The sequence below is a fragment of the Medicago truncatula genome, chromosome 5, assembly GCF_003473485.1.
Source record: "Medicago truncatula cultivar Jemalong A17 chromosome 5, MtrunA17r5.0-ANR, whole genome shotgun sequence".
NCBI classification, from domain to species: domain Eukaryota; kingdom Viridiplantae; phylum Streptophyta; class Magnoliopsida; order Fabales; family Fabaceae; genus Medicago; species Medicago truncatula.
Window position 1 is genome coordinate 3,631,520 of NC_053046.1, and position 13,083 is coordinate 3,644,602.

The 13,083-nt window shown below is 32.8% G+C and overlaps 3 protein-coding genes across 3 annotated transcripts; 2 read left to right on the forward strand and 1 right to left on the reverse strand.

The window, feature by feature from the left end:
* Positions 1-907: 907 nt before the first annotated feature.
* On the forward strand, positions 908-2,622 carry LOC112421933 (CENP-B homolog protein 2-like). The gene is made up of 2 exons (XM_024784136.2): positions 908-2,214; positions 2,614-2,622. The coding sequence occupies exons 1-2, from the start codon at positions 982-984 to the stop codon at positions 2,620-2,622; spliced, it is 1,242 nt and encodes a 413-aa protein (XP_024639904.2). The 5' UTR covers positions 908-981.
* A 459-nt stretch (positions 2,623-3,081) lies between these two features.
* LOC11439020 (adenine phosphoribosyltransferase 4) lies at positions 3,082-7,580 on the forward strand. The gene is made up of 6 exons (XM_003611230.4): positions 3,082-3,315; positions 3,461-3,571; positions 5,279-5,371; positions 6,253-6,402; positions 6,995-7,053; positions 7,192-7,580. Exons 1-6 carry the CDS (start codon positions 3,228-3,230, stop codon positions 7,249-7,251), a joined length of 561 nt encoding a protein of 186 aa, XP_003611278.1. The 5' UTR covers positions 3,082-3,227; the 3' UTR covers positions 7,252-7,580.
* A 3,863-nt stretch (positions 7,581-11,443) lies between these two features.
* Positions 11,444-12,811, reverse strand: LOC11439021 (uncharacterized). The gene has a single exon (XM_003611231.4). It carries the CDS (start codon positions 12,516-12,518, stop codon positions 11,646-11,648), a length of 873 nt encoding a protein of 290 aa, XP_003611279.1. The 5' UTR covers positions 12,519-12,811; the 3' UTR covers positions 11,444-11,645.
* Between the last annotated feature and the right edge of the window lie 272 nt (positions 12,812-13,083).

The window sequence follows — 13,083 nt, forward strand, 5'->3', positions numbered from 1 at the left end:
AAAATTTAATTTTTTTTAACAAAATATAAATTAAATATGAATTTTTAACCGCCAAAAATATAAAAATTCATGTTTAGTTAAAAAAAATTAATTTTTTTTTGGAGTAATTCATATAATAGAATGAATTTTTCTAAAATAAGAAGATCAAAACTTTATTTTCGTAAACTCATATCAGGTTTTGATAAGTTAAATAGTGAGACTAAAAAACAGATTTTTGAAATAAAAAGATCGAAACTTTATTTTTCTGAAAAATAGAGAAATAGAAAATGCATTTAAGCAAAATCTCAAATTCGAACTGATAATATTGTTCAACCTTATTAATATCAACATTGTCCATTGCATATTGATGTAGGTGTTAGGCATATACAGTAGAAACTCTTTAAATTAATAATGTCGGGACCGGAGAAATTTATTAATTTAGAGAGTTATTAATTTATCGATAAATTAATAATTATTAATTTAAAGAGTTTTTAAGTAATTATACTTTACATACCAAACAAAAAGACAAATTAGTCTATGTCTCTTAGAATTACGTTGCACCAAATCTTGGGACTCAATGTAAATTAATAAATATTGTATTCATATCCATTGGAAATATGACTTTTGACTTTTGAAGTGTATAGTAAATGTAAACAAGTGGAATGTTCAATGTATTCTTAAGAAAGTTTGGCATATATAAATTACATGAATGTGTTAAAAGTATTCAAACCATATCTCACTCACGAGATGGCTTCTCATCTAAAAGGTGTTGCAAAATCAACTATGTCAGATCAAATACGTAAGGAGTTGTGCGAGTACAAGAGAGATAATCCTGCAAGCACACAAAAAGACTTGCAGAGATGGCTTGAGGGAAAATTTCAGTTGAAAGTTAGTCAAGGAACAATATCAAACACACTTAAGTGGTCAAATGACTATCTCTCTGCTGAAATAGAAAAGGGAAGAGCGGAGATCAAAAGACACAAACCAGCAAAATATCCTGACATGGAGAAGGTTGTTTATGAGTGGTTTCTACAACATCAAGAACGTGTGAATATCACAGGAGAATTAATTTTGCAGAAGGCAAGAGATACAATGAAACTCTTATACCCTCATGATGATTCAGATTTTAACTTCTCTACAGGATGGCTTGGGAAATTCAAGCACCGACATGGCATAAAGTCATTTCGTCGTTTTGACGAGAGTGGGTCTGTTGATGTACAAGACATGGAGCAGAAATTGGTATCGATTCGAGAGAAAATTGATCAGTTCCCTATGAAAGATGTTTTCAATATGGATGAAACTGGGTTGTTTTATAGGCTACAAGCTGATCATTCACTGGCAACAAAACAACTTGAAGGAAGAAAACAAGATAAAGAAAGGCTGACGGTAGTTATTTGTTGCAATGAAGATGGCTCTGAAAAAATCCCTCTATGGATTATTGGGAAATATGCAAAGCCTCGTTGCTTCAAGAATGTCAACATGAATAGTTTGGATTGTCAGTATCGAGCTAACAAAAAAGCATGGATGACTAGTGTGCTTTTTGATGAATATGTTCGTTCATTTGACCAAATGATGCATGGTAGAAGAGTTCTACTTGTGGTGGATAATTGTCCAGCACATCCAAAAAATATTGAAGGGCTAAGAAACGTTGAGTTGTTCTTCTTGCCACCCAACATGACATCAAAGATTCAACCTTGCGATGCTGGGATGATAAGAGCTTTCAAGATGCATTACCGTAGAAGGTTTTACCGCAAAATATTGGAAGGTTATGAGGTGGGACAATCTGATCCAGGGAAGATAAATGTCCTTGATGCTATCAATTTGGCAATCCCAGCTTGGACGATAGATGTTCGAAAAGAAACAATAGCGAATTGCTTCCGACACTGTAAAATTCGTTCAGCTAGTGACGTTGTAGGAAATTTGGATGAATCCACTTTTGATGAAGAAACTCAAGACCTCCAGACTATGATTAATCAATGTGGCTATCGTAATAAGATGGATATCGACAATCTAATGAACTACCCAGGTGAAAATGAAGCATGTTCGGAGGTTCAGAGTTTAGAAGATATTGTGCGTACTATCATTGAGAACAATGCAGAGGATGACGACGAAGATGATACGGTGTCTTTGGAGCCTGTTACGCGAAAGGAAGCACTTATGGCGTCGAACACTCTTCACAACTTTATGATACAATACAAAAATACAACACCTCAGCTATTGGATGCAATAAGAAAAGTTAGAGATGAGCTCCAAACAGACTTGAACTTTAAAGGAAAACAAACAACTATTGAATCATATTTCAACAAAGTGTAATATATTTTTTTTCAGTTTCTATGAATTATTAATTTATGATTTCCTTGGGACCGAAAATTATAAAGGGATCTCCCAAAAAATTATTATCTTATTATTTTATCGAATTATTCAATTTTTTACACTGACCCAAGTCGGAACCGGACAAATTTATTATTTTAGAGAGTTTATTAATTTACCGAGTATTAATTTTAAGAGTTTCTACTGTATTTGTGTGTTTGTCTCTTAGACTATGAAGAGAGAGATAATCAGATGATTCTTTTCTTTTATCATTCATTTTCTCTAGTAATCCTTCTTCCTGATTGTATTTTTCTTTGTTAATAGGGGGAGTGAGATTAAGAGAGAGAGGCGGAGAGTCAAACTACGTTTGACATAAATTTAAACTTATGATTTATAGCTTATAAATCCGTATAATTAAAAAAAAGACATTTTCGTTAACGGTTGTTTTTACACGATCTTAGGAATAACTAATTTTCGTGAACTTATATCAGGTTTTGATAAGTTAATTAAACCGGTTTATAAATTATCATAATTTATTTTGATTTTACTCTTACAATTTTAATTGGAAAAGTAAATATTAATTTAATACAATTTTTTATGTCATTTTATTTTTATAAACTACTCTCAACCGTCAATCTGATCAAACAATAAAATTTCAATCAACTAGTTTATCCGTCATCACCTACAAAATAACTTAAAATTCATTCACTATAAACTTATCCAATGTAAAATAGTTTATCACTTGTCCACTATTTTTTATCTTAAAAATAGGGAAGAAGAGAAAAAAGAATTAGAGGATTTTAGGGATAATAATCAGCAGCTGGCTTGTTTGACAACGCACACACCTCTCTCTCTCTATAAATATAACGTACATAAATTGATATACCCACTTTCTTTCTCCTCCTCTTCTCTGGACTCAACTCATTTCTACACACACAATGTCGGCTTACACTAACCATAACCAGGATCCTCGTCTTCATGGCATCAAAACTAAGATTCGTGTCGTCCCTGATTTCCCTAAAGCTGGTTTGTTCTGTTTTACTTACAACACTGTTTCTGTTTTTCTTTTTTCCATGACCCCTTTGATTCATATTTAATTTTTCCAATTTTTAAGCTTTATTTTTTGCCTTGAGGTAATCATCTTTTTCTGTTTTTTTTGTTGCAATGACAGGTATTATGTTCCAAGACATAACAACTTTGTTGCTGGATCCCAAAGCTTTTAAGGACACGATTGATTTGTTTGTTGAACGTTACAAGGGCAAAAATATTTCTGTTGTTGCAGGTAAATAAAAAATGTTGATATTTTTTAACTAAAAAAATGGATGAACAAATTGATTTTATTTATTTATTTTGTTTGAATGTGGGTGTTGTTGTCATCACTATTGTTATCTTGAAGGTGGTAGGGGTCCATGGTTACAAGAAAGTTTGGTAGGAATGACTATAGTATAATATTATAGGATTCTTCGTCCGCAAATATAAGCAAAATAAAATTAATTAAAAAGCTGATGCATATGGTTTAAAATTTAGTTTACATACACAAATTTACGCCTAATTTTTCTGTTTATATTTCATATCGGATTGAGTAAATTTTTGTCTCCGATTATTTTTATTTGATTAATTTTTGCTTATATTTTAAGATCGAATTAGTGTTTACTTTTTGAGACATTATGCAATGGGAGTTACTGTATATTTTGTCAATGATTTTTGTTTGACTATAAGCTCTTGTAATTTGTGGTTAGTGGGTGGTGCCATTGATTGTTTTGTCAAGTTTTCTTCAGCGGTTCTTGTTTCTTGTGGATCCAATTAGGCATGGAGAACCATTGGTGATAAATTGATTCCAACTTGTGTAAAGTGGACCCACTTAACGCATGTTCCAACTCAGTGGATGTTTGTGGTTTTTTTTCCATTCCATTATTATATTATAATTTGTGGGTTCCTACATTTCACTATAGTGTGACACTGTCACTTTAAGTACTGGTTTAGAGTTTAGTAAGTACTATACAATACAACTATGCATCTTGTTTGGATTTTTCCCCCTTTCGTTCTTTGTACTATTTTTATTATTTGAAAATGAACAAGAACACTATTGGTAGTGTGGGACTTGACTTGTCCTTTTGTGTATACATTAGGATTTGTCTGTCTGTACTGTGCTCATAGTTATTTGGGTGGGGGTTTTGTCATCATATTTATGTATCTTTTGTTAGACATACCCGGAAGCTTCTCTTCAATTATAGACTCCAATGTTAGAGGAGGAATTTGTTTCTTTGTACAATAGTTATCCACTATTATTAATTGACCTGTTTAACTTGATTTATCTGAGTTTATCTGCTAACATAAAAACTTGTGAGACTGTTTACAAAAGTTTATGAAAACAACTAACGACATATCTATAAGTAGTTTTTGGCTTATTTCCATATGCTCTCTGTGATTGCTTATGAAAATAACTTACAGTTTAAATGAAAAATGTTTTACTTTATTTTATCTTTTTTTATATAAAAATAACTTAAACATAAACGCTTATGTTAAGTGTTGATGCTATAAGCGTGTAATTAAATTGTTTATCAAAACAGGTCTTAATAATGTCATATTGAATTGAGAAAAATGCAGGCGGATTTTCCTAATTGCCATTGCTAATTTTTAATCTACGTCCCCTACCGTTGTTCTCATTTTCACTTCTGTTTAATATAATCTTAGTGCTATTGTATAGTAGTAGATATTTTGGTCACTTACTTGCTTCCATGTTGGTTACTAACTCTGTGAATCATTTGTACTCTTTATATATTTCAATGGCAAACTATGAAGATGACATTAATATTTAGAATTCCTCTATTGGAAGCAAGTAGAAACAGAATGGAAAAATTGATTATTTCATGTCACCCTTTCCTCCATGTTTATAAAGTAGTAGTAACACACTAGTAATATAACTTGCATTACTGTCAAATCATGTGTTTGTGGTGAACTTATTCTTCTTCTCTTCTTTAATCTTTAGGAATCGAAGCTCGTGGTTTCATTTTTGGTCCTCCCATTGCCCTAGCAATAGGAGCAAAGTTTGTACCCTTGAGGAAACCGAAGAAGTTGCCTGGTATACTTTGAACCTCATATTATTCTTTTTTCCTCTTCATTACACTATGCTTATTGTCACTTTTAACGAAACACTATGCCACTATGTGTGTTTTCTTCCTCTACCAATTAACTTTGAATGTTCTACTAGACTTGTATTTCACAATTTTTTTATCAAAACCCCTCAATTGATTCTTTCATTGTTTCATGGCTTCACACTCCTGCATAGCATCACCTATGCAAATGTGCAATTTATTTGTGATAATGGTTCTCAAGGTTGTTCCTTATTTGTGTTTCAATCTTCGATAGTTAAGTGTGCGTTAATCAATCTGTTTCAAACAAAAAATATACTTACCAATGCACAAAACTTGATTTATTCCTTGTGTCCGTGCCTTGGAAAGTGTGTTTTTCGCTTAAATGGGTTAAAAAACAGCGATACAGATACTTACCTCTTGATATACAGAGAATTCATTGTGAAACGTTTGTGTTGACTGTTGCAGAGTTTGGCCTACAAATTATTTATAATTATCAGTAATGTACCAGCAGTTTATGAATACAACAACTTCTTTGACCTGAATTTTGAACAAAAATAATAAGAATTGTTTTATGTAGTTTTACATTCATTATCTTGTTCTGTGACTAATTTAACTGAACATTTCTCATTCAACAAGTTAGTTTACTATCTGCTTTCAACTTTTGGCTAAGCACACTTAGTTTAAAAAAATCCTATAAGTTTTTTATTTATTTATCAGTTATGTGTCTTTGTCAAGGATTCAACTTTGATTGAGACCATTGTTGTATACGTAAATTGTGTGTCAGACAAAATATTGTGTCAGGAGGCAAAAGATTACAAGTTTCAACTTTCTCCCATTTTCTTTATAGTAACAAAATCTAGTGTGTCAGGCAAAGTTATATCTCAAGAATATATTCTGGAATATGGAAGGGATTGTCTTGAGATGCATGTTGGAGCTGTTGAAACTGGTGAACGTGCTATTGTGGTTGATGATTTGATTGCAACTGGTGGAACGCTCGGTGCAGCAATGAATTTACTTGGTGAGAAAAGAGGATCCTTATTATTATTACACCTCAACAATCTATATGTTCAGATGAAATCAGATTCCCTACGGATAAAAACTTGAGTAAACCACAAATCCAAATTGGTCGTCTTTGTAAGCAAAGTCTCTGACTCTGTTAATATTTTAAACTAGTTTCTGTCTTTGTTAATAGTTTTTCAATGAGGTCTCTGGTCATGTGACCAAAACATAAAGACAGAGACCTAATTGAAAAACTTTTGATAAAAACTGAGACTAGTTTGTAATATTAACAGAGTCATGATTAATATGAAAATAGATTGCAAAACATGAATCAATTTAATGATTTACTTTAAAAACTTTAGGCATTTAGCACGTATGTAGTTATTGAATTAAGATAAGATCCAAATTACAATGCAGTTTTTTAATTTTTTTTTTATATAAAAAATATGAAATTTAAATCATTTGATCTTGATTTAACAATAATGTGTTACGGTGTGAATGTGTCAAATTTTTATGCATGCAATCTTGTTTCATCTTTAGATTAAGTTCAGTTTTTTTCTGCACTTCTTTCAATTATAATGTGTTCCTTTATTCTATTGATGTCTTTTTAGAACGTGTTGGAGCAGAGGTAGTGGAGTGTGCATGTGTAATTGAATTACCGGAACTGAAGGTATGTGTATTTTGTATTTCTGTTTAATGAAAATGACTTTGTTTGTTGCTGTCTAGCACATTAAAAACTGTTTCTGTGACATTTTATATAAGTTTTAGCCAAATGATTCATGTGAATACGTACGTACATATGTGACAGGGTCGTGAACGTTTGAATGGGAAGCCGTTGTACGTGTTGGTGGAATACTTTGATATATGAGCTGCTGCTCGTGAATATGGTTCGTTCCCATACAATCAAATTATGGATTTGGGAGATGTCATTTAGTGGACACTTTCACATTTTGAGTCCCATCTAATTAATTAGCTTGTAGTATGATCAATCAAATCAAATTAATGAATTTGTATGACCCACCCTTTGGGTCTCTCTCGTCTCATCTCTGCACCCCCATTTTTCTAATAAATTTATGACATGACAAAAATGAAAACTGGGCCCAGACTCTAGAGGTGACTTATAAATTTTGCATGGAGATTAATTTAGTGAAGAAGGATGCGTTATTTACTATATTATATGGTGGTATTAATGACATATATCTTTGTTAGAGCAACTTCAATAGTTTTATGGTCTGATGGTGTGCAATAGTTGAAAATTTATGATTAGTCTCATAACTTATCTATTATAGAAAATACTTGAGTGACTTTACATTTTAGTAACTTTGGTGAATGCTTGCAATTTCTTCCAAGTTTCCAAAGTCACTGAAGTGTGAATGCTATGGTATAAATTATTTTGATGAGAGATAATTATTGATTAGAAAAGAGATAGAGACAAAGTCACTAAAGTTGCCGAAGTGTATGGAAAATACTTGAGTGACTTTACATTTTGGTGACTTTGGTAATTTTAGTGTATTTTAGATGAGTGAGAATGATATACGAGTGATTAAAATAAATTATTTTGATGAGAGAAAATTATTGGTTAGAAGAGAGATAGAGACAAAGTCACCGAAAGTGACTTTACATTTTACTTTAGTGTATTTTATATGAGAGAGAATGATATACGAGTAATTAAAATAAATTATTTTGATGAGAAATAACTATTTGTTAGAAGAGAGATAGAGATAAAGTCACCGAAGTGTTACCCATCCATTATATTGTTAATGACAAGTTGGTTTAGCAAACGATTGTTATTGTAAGTTTTGTCAACGTCAAGTTTCTTCAACAAAAAAGCTCGATAAACTCAAGGTTTTTTTAGTGAATGAAACGAGTGCTTGATAAGTTGAGTTTGATTACATGGGTTAAAATGTGTCACTATGTGATGTGAATGAAATTTAGTTTAAACTTTTTTTCAAGGGTCAAAGTTCTTGTGTTGATAAGATCTATATTCACACACGAAATCAAAATCCGGGGGACTACCCATATCGGTTTCATGGGTCGTCTTACTTGTATAGTGCTCAACCTCCTCCTCAAGTGTGAGTTCATCAATTTATCCACCGCTTGAACATTCTTTGTCAAGAAAACTTTTGACACAAGGAGTCGGTCGAACCCTTCGTCGAACCTCAACTCTGATACCATTGTTGGGTCATGAGGGAAGCCCTGGGGACCACCCACATCCAGGCAGGGCAACCACACTAGTGACAGAGACGTCACACTCTTACCTAAAACTTAAGGCAATGGATTCTTTCACTTATAGAGTGTTCAACTTCCACTTTTCTATCCGATTTAAGACATATAACTCACACTTACGTCCAACACATACTACTTATAGTAAAGGTTCAATATAAGATAGCATAGTATCAAAGGACCGGAGCCTAACGCAAGAAATATCAACTCTAATTAGAGTATTGACAATCATGTTTGCTTATCTCCACAAAAGCTCTACCAAGAAGTTTCAACTAGAACTACAAAGCCAAAGAGAAACATCCCTACACTGTTGGATAATACAATCTAACTTGATATGCTAGTATAAGGACGGTTGAAAATGCGACTATAAGCTTTATAGAATTGTTAAATAAAGATAAAATTTAGATGATTAGAATCATGAAAACACCTTTTAGTATTTAATGACAATAATAGTTATAAACTAAAAACGTTAATTTACTATGTATATACATTTTCCAAATAGTAGTGCTGAATAGTACGAGACGAAAGCCCATGAGTGGAATTTGAGGAAATCAAGCGATGGAAAGGAAAATATGGGGTGAGAGAATATAATTAGTTAATGGAAATAAAAACATCCAAGGGTGGTAATAGCTTTGTGGGCTTCTCGTGCATGGTTTCTATCGTCAAATAAAGCATTTTCCTTTTCCAAAATTTATAGATTTAATTGAACTTAAAATTAAAAGTATTCTACGTCGTCGTAAATGACTGTTTGGGACATATCTGAAACATTGAAAGAAAAAAAAAATAATGCACCATAAACGGTTATTTACAATGTAAATTTTAAATATTGTGCACCACTAACAATTATTTACGGTGTATGATTTGTTATTTTTTCATCGTAAATGGACTTATTTACGTGAAGAATATCAAAAACTAATATTCATCGAAGTGGAAGAAGAAAGTGGGTGAAAGAGAAAAAGTTTTAGTGCAAAGGCAAATATGAAAATACGGGGGTGTTTTTGACAGGTGGGTCTATGCCATCAAAAACTTTTGTGCATAAGAAAAAGAAAATTGACGTTCCCACGTCAAAGTTTGTTATGTAATACCACGAAACTACCAATATAGCCTAACTATCGATGAATTGTAGTTAGCTACCGACGGAATTTGCAGTTAAATTTGTCATTTTATGGTGTTTTTAAAAACTGTTTTGGACTGTCATTTAAGAGTATGGACCAACTAGCACTTTGAAAACAAATCAAATGGCCTAACTGCCGGAGAATTGCTCAATAGACACCTCAATTTCAATCCAGACCCGATTAGAACTCCTGATCATCTGTTTTTGTGTATAAAATCCAATCAGATTGTAATTTTTTATGGACTTCTTTTTCAGCCAAGTGACCAATTTCGAGATGCATATTGAAGAATTAGCAGTTTTTGTGTGTAAAATTCAATCATATCATTTTAACCAAGTGAGCAATTTCAAGATTATTAGCTAGAGCTTGACCTGTATTACAACTGAGGGACCACATTTACCACAACAAGAGGATGCCCCAAAGCAAAAGTGAAAAATTAATTGTACTACCCAATGGCACAATGAAATCATAAAGGGAAAGCTTTTCTTCCCAACGGAAAATCAAAAAAGGGAAAGAAATCTAACTAATGAAAGTAATGTACATTGGAAAGGAAATGAAGAAAGCAAAAGTAAAAAGATAAACGTAACACACTAGCAACTGAGAGTCTGATATGAATTTCCGTCAAAGACAATGATGACTCATATGTAGTTAGTTAATTTGTCATCAAATTTTCTCATATGCTTTCATTATCAAACAAGTTAAGATTAAGGTCTTTTTTGGACCCATTGCGTGACTTGCGTTATACTTCCTTGTTCAAATTTTTAGCACTTGAAGTTGAGAGTGGGACCCTTTTTTCTTAACAAGTCCAAACTACTTATCCCTTTGTCTCGTCATGTGTTTCCACTTTGATTACCTATCCTTACTCTTTACTCTATTTCCATTCATTTTAGGTTTAACCATTAATTAATTTGATGCTTTTTCAAACGGAACTTAAAAGGGAACGCCTTTTGTATTTATTACTAGTTGTTTTTTCCAGGAAAAACAATGCACACGAAAACTATGTAGTACTAACTACTACCTTCGGTCATTTATATAAGAAGAAGAAATATGTTTAAGATCAATACACAAGTTAATAAGGTAAGAAAACAAAATTTATCAATTAATATATTCAATTCAACATAAGCAAGTACGGGAAGAAATGAAATATACGTAGTTGTCTCATTGGGATTTCATTATTCTAAATTGAGAAGGTCTCCAAAATGTAAAGAGAAACTATTAACACATTTTGCATTTTGAAAACTAAAAGTTTATAAAATAGCTCTTGATAAAAATAAGGCTATGCTCTTATATTACATCTAGTCCTAAATATCATTAAAAGTTAATGTATATAGTTTAAATTTTTAATCAAATACATTGGTTAACTCAAATGTTTTTATAAATATGATTATAAGAAGTAGTAAAAAGATGAAAAACATGAGGAGAAGATACCGTGTTATTTGAGTTTTGTAAATTAAAACTTCCTACCAAAAACGTATTTTCTTTCAAGCTATGTTATTTTTCGCGAATAATATGGGCAAGAAACGCAAGAATAACTCAGCAGTTGAAAACAAAATCAGCGGAAACATAATTCGTGAAAACAATCATTTCTGTTTTCTTTTCATACAACAAAAAAATTGAAACATAATTAAAATGTATCCTGGGAGATAGACTTATGCCCTCTATTGTTCCAAAATGAAGTATATAAACCCAGAAATGTTAAAACAATTAAAATAAAATAAAGAAATTATAATGGGTTGGTTGATAAACAGCAAATTGCAAGGAAAAAATGCTGTTTGGAAACACATCAACTTAACAATCAGCAGCATTCATACATACATACATCCCAAATCTCAAATAAAAATAAATCAGGAAAAAGTATTTTCCTAAATAAAAAAACTAGTGCTATAAAATCAAAGATTATTAAAAGTAAAAAAACTCCAAATAATTTTTACAACCTATAAATGATAAGAAAACAAGGCAAAACAGCACGCGAGTCAAAGACCAACAACTCACCATTATCACCACTCACCGAGTCAAACCCAACTCGTCCATCCAACAACGAATCCACAAACCCTACCCGCTTGGAAACCCTACCCGCTATGACCCGACAAACCAACATAGCCCTTCTTCCTCTACCACCACCAGAACTCTCATGTGCTCCACCGCTGCCGGAAAACGTGCAGATCGCTGCTGTACCTTTCCCACCTGGAAACGACCCCACACAAGCTCCACCGTAGGGACCACCACCGGAAGTGGGTCCCAAACAATGAAACCTCATTACTTCATTCCCATCAGCAACACACCTAGCATTCTCTTCATGGTTCCTCGACCCGGGTCGGGTTTTCACCGTTTCGCGATACTCTTCAAACCGAGTCACCGTTCTTGAACCATTGTGAACCTTGAAAATCATTTCAACCCGACCCGAAAACGGTTTGGGTCCCCAGCTAGTGTGAAAAATTATCTCCACCACATTTCTTGAAGGATGACCTTCATTAAGCTCCGTTAAAGAAGAGAAACGTGGGTCCGGTGATGGCACCGGCATCGGAATATTATTCCGGTGGGTAGTTGAGTTTGTGCTTCTAGAACGGTTTATGGTAGTTTCAAAATCGGTTGTTGCTGTTGGATATCTTGAACTATGATGTTTTTGAAGCGGTTTTTTGGATTTAGGTTTTGTTGTTTCAACTACAACATCTTTAATATCTTGAACACTTTTTCTACAACTTGCACTTTGTATTCTGTTTTTTGTGTTTGTGTTTGGGTTGTAAACATCTTCAAATGCTTTGGATTTGCATTGCAATGATTTCACCCACCCACCAGCCATAACAATAAAAAAGAACAAGAACAAGAATAACAACGTTTGATGATTTTAAGAAAGAGTTGAACTACTTTTTTGGGGAGGTTGAGGATATGTTTGTTGTGACAAAAAGGGTTTCAATTTCATAATGTTGTGGTGTGAAAGTCGTACTACTACTACTACTACGACAGAGAAAGAATCAGAATGAGAGGAAGTAGTGGAAGCGACATGGCGCCATAATAAATGGATTTTACTACCGTATGGTTGAAGGAAATTATTGTTTTGTCCTTCTGAAGATTTTGGAATTACCCATGTGGTATCTGTCTCATTTCTCGTAAAACAACAAGGGGTCATTAATTTTGGAAACAAAAATTGCTCATTACATTTGGTGTTACTTGCAGGTTTGCTTTTGAATCTTGGCCGCATGTTTTTAATCGGATGCACGGGGGTTAAAATTTCATGGGCTCATTTTCACTGTACTTTGCTTTTTCACTCATTACTTTTTAAGAGGGTCATTAATTAAGCACTCCACAAATTTATTAACCATCATTCCCTTGGTTGGATTGGTATCAATTTTTTCTATCGTTACATT

Excerpts from the sequence above, each read along its gene's own strand:
- LOC112421933 (XM_024784136.2), top strand. The coding sequence starts at position 982 with ATGGAGAAGGTTGTTTATGAGTGGTTTCTACAACATCAAGAACGTGTG.
- LOC11439020 (XM_003611230.4), top strand. The coding sequence starts at position 3,228 with ATGTCGGCTTACACTAACCATAACCAGGATCCTCGTCTTCATGGCATC. Across the intron at positions 6,403-6,994 it reads TGCAGCAATGAATTTACTTG|AACGTGTTGGAGCAGAGGTA; the intron begins GTGAGAAAAGAG and ends ATGTCTTTTTAG. Across the intron at positions 7,054-7,191 it reads TTGAATTACCGGAACTGAAG|GGTCGTGAACGTTTGAATGG; the intron begins GTATGTGTATTT and ends CATATGTGACAG.
- LOC11439021 (XM_003611231.4), bottom strand. The coding sequence starts at position 12,518 with ATGGCTGGTGGGTGGGTGAAATCATTGCAATGCAAATCCAAAGCATTT.